Source organism: Castor canadensis, chromosome 11 (genome assembly GCF_047511655.1).
Source record: "Castor canadensis chromosome 11, mCasCan1.hap1v2, whole genome shotgun sequence".
Classification (NCBI taxonomy): Eukaryota; Metazoa; Chordata; class Mammalia; order Rodentia; family Castoridae; genus Castor; species Castor canadensis.
In genome coordinates, this window is record NC_133396.1 from 102,457,918 (window position 1) to 102,461,424 (window position 3,507).

At 35.0% G+C, this 3,507-nt stretch overlaps 1 protein-coding gene across 1 annotated transcript; it reads left to right on the forward strand.

Annotated features, from left to right (window-relative positions):
• Positions 1 to 1,746: 1,746 nt before the first annotated feature.
• LOC109693257 (olfactory receptor 6K2) lies at positions 1,747 to 2,694 on the forward strand. The gene has a single exon (XM_020174467.2). The coding sequence runs from the start codon at positions 1,747 to 1,749 to the stop codon at positions 2,692 to 2,694; it is 948 nt and encodes a 315-aa protein (XP_020030056.1).
• Positions 2,695 to 3,507: the final 813 nt, after the last annotated feature.

A 3,507-nucleotide genomic window follows, 5' to 3' on the forward strand; every position in this document is an offset into this window, starting at 1 on the left:
ATAGTAAGGTGATACAGAAGGTGTACTAAGATTCTATGGTCTTCTCTCTGAAACTGGCTATATCCAAATCTCTTAAGAACACCAGTCATACTGAAGTAGGATCCACCCTAATGGTGTTATTTTAATTTATTTACCTCTTTAAAGACTACATCTAAATACAGTTACACCCAGAAATCCTGAAGATTAGAAATTCAGCATACAAGTTTTGAGAGTGACATAACTCAGGGTTAGGAAGTATAGGCCAAGGTAAGGCTTATAAGTGGGGGAGCTATGAAGAAAATATGGGACTCAGGAAAGAGCAAGGTTTATTTAGAAGACAATTGATAATCTTGAATAAATGAGATCTCAAAGTAAATGCTACTTCTATATGGAAAGGAATATAGAAAAAAGAAGAGACAAATGAAGACAGAATTTTGAGTTATCTCCATAGTAGGATAACAAGAAATGGAACAATAGCCAATGAGAGAATCTAGAACAGTATGGTATCCATACTCAAAGAAAGGAGACATTTTTGAGGATTGGTCAATTGACCTTGGGAGGTAAGTGGCAATGAGTACATAAAGTTTAGGATAGATTATGCAAAGAAATTTAGGGGGAAAATGAAGAAAATAAATATTCATTAAACATTAGAAAAAGATGTTGATACAAAGGAGAGAAAATTTAAAAAACAGATTTATTTACCCCCAAGATAATAATATATGAACATATTTGATAACAGAAGAGAAGAAATAAATAGGTAAGTAAGACAAATAATTGTGAAATGGGAAAAAATTATTAGGATATGTCCTAGTATATATGGTGTTTAACTCGCATTCCATCAAACTCTGTATCTCTACCTTCCCATTGAACTACTCCATACAATTCTACTAGAACTGTTCTCCATTTATAGCTAATATTTTCAGTTTCTAAGAATTATTTCATTTGAACAAACACTTCTTGTATAAAATAACTTCCATCCAGAGATGGAAAAAGTATGGGAGGAGGTACAGTGGTCTTCTATAAAGAAGATAAAATAGAATGAAAACATTGGTTGAGTTTTTTTCCTTTGAATCATTATTTTTTTTCCTTTGAATCATTATTAAGAACCATATGAGACAGGGTAATTTGTTTAGAGGAAGACAGGCCAGAAGAGCAGAATTCACTAGTGATTGGTTTATCTTTATTATTAAAATAATCCATCAAATCAGATGCTAAGAATCAGGTGAGCTGACAGCTTGAAAAAAGACTTTTAGAACAGTTGTGGGATATTATTAAGAAATCAATAATATTTGAATCTGAATAAGAGCACCCCACTTTAATTATTTGCTATTCACTCATTGCCTTGCTGTTTAAGCACAATGGTTTTAAGATATGGTCCTCTGACCTACAGGAGCAACATTACCTGCACATTTTCAGGATCTATATGAGACCTAATGAATTAGAAACTCTCAGTATAGAGAGTCATAACAAGGCCTCCCAGTAATTCTAATTCTAATTCTAATTTTAATTCATTTTAATAGTTGAGAATCACTGGTTCAAAATATTGGTTGTGTTTTCTCACTGTATTTTTTTCTTACTACAACTTTAGTTTTAATCAAGCATGGAGTGTAGACATTTCATTTTTCATTTTCTTCCTCTTCATTTCCCATACATGGATTTACCAAGATTCTTGGTTTTGGTAAGTGTATTTACTCTCAGACCTAGAGTAGACACTTTCTAGCAGGCTTAAGTGCATTAGGAGTTAAAAACCTTACTTCCCACTTAGAGATGGAAAGCCTCAATTGGACCACTGCTCAAGAGTTTATCTTCTCTGCTTTCCCTTGTTCCTGGGGAGATTCTGTCATCTGTTTCATTCCACTGCTCTTCGTCTATGCTTTCATTGTTGTTGGAAACCTGGTTATCATCACAGTAGTCCAGCTGAATACTCACCTCCACACTCCCATGTACTTCTTTATCAGTGCTCTTTCTTTCTTGGAGATCTGGTATACCACAGCCACCATCCCAAAGATGCTCTCTGGCCTGATTAGTGAAAGAAGGAGTATTTCCTTAAATGGCTGTCTCCTACAGATGTATTTCTTCCATTCCACAGGCATCAGTGAAGTTTGTCTCTTAACAGCTATGGCCTTTGACCGCTACCTGGCCATCTGTAGCCCTCTTCATTATCCCACTATCATGACACCCAAGCTGTGTGCCCAACTGACTTTAGTTTGCTGTGTTTGTGGCTTTATCACACCCCTTCCTGAGATTGCCTGGATCTCCACACTGCCATTTTGTGGCTCCAATCAACTTGAGCATATCTTCTGTGACTTCCTCCCAGTGCTGCGCCTCGCTTGCACAGACATACACACCATCATCATGATTCAGGTGGTAGATATTGTCCATGCAGTAGAAATTATTACAGCAGTGGTGCTCATCTTCATGTCCTATGTTGGTATTGTGGCTGTGATTCTACGTATTCATTCAGCTGAAGGCCGTCGCAAAGCATTTTCTACATGTGTCTCCCACCTCACAGTCTTTTTGCTCTTCTTTGGTAGTGTGGCTCTCATGTATCTACGCTTCTCTGCCACCTACTCCTTGTTCTGGGATACAGCTATTGCCCTGGCCTTTGCAGTTTTATCCCCCTTCTTCAATCCCATTATCTATAGCCTGAGGAATAAAGAGATAAAAGAAGCTATCAAAAAGCACATGGATCAAGCTAGGATCTTTTTTTCATAAGAGCAGGGACTTCAGGTAAGATCTCTTACTTGGAAATATATATATATACATATATAAATTGCTGGTTTCTCTTCATCTTTAACTCTCAGAAATCTATCTTTTACCATCAAACGTTTACTGAAACTTGTCTCCTAAAGATCCCTAATATACAAAATTCAATAGAAGCTATCTATATTCAATAGCTTCTTTTAAATTTTTATCTAATTCAACATAGTTTTAGATCTAACTTTGCTAATTAAACTTTATGCCACTCAAGTTAACGGAGGTAAATTCATTTGGTGGAAATTACCTGGGCAAACACTTTAATTTTAACACAATTGAAACATATATTTGAGGGGCTACAGATATAGCTCAGTTGGTAGAATGCTTGCTTAATACATGTAAGGCCCTAGAATCAATTCTAGTACCACAAAAACAAGCAACAAAATAACGAGAAAAAATTTCTTTGTAAGACCTGGTAATTGAAAGTCATGTTCATAAGACTAAGTTCACTGCATGGTGCCACAAGTGTATATAGCTGAATAATAACCCTGATTTGTAAATTCAGTATTTAAGTATTGATCAGTAAGCAATCTATCTAAGTTATACATCATATAGTCAGTTGTTTTCATGATGAAAGAAAATTTTAATCTTTGTTTAACCTCGGATTACATGCATTATACATAATATTACGTAATAAATATAATTAGTATCTGTTGAATTAATAAATAGCATCACCATCCTAAATTTTTATTATTTCAGATAATTATTGTTCAGATAATGAACAATAATTCATTTTTCAAGCTCCCTCCTTCCTTGACTTTGAGGATCCTG

Bases quoted from the DNA above. Each gene is read 5' to 3' on its own strand.
- LOC109693257 (XM_020174467.2), top strand. From the start codon at position 1,747: ATGGAAAGCCTCAATTGGACCACTGCTCAAGAGTTTATCTTCTCTGCT.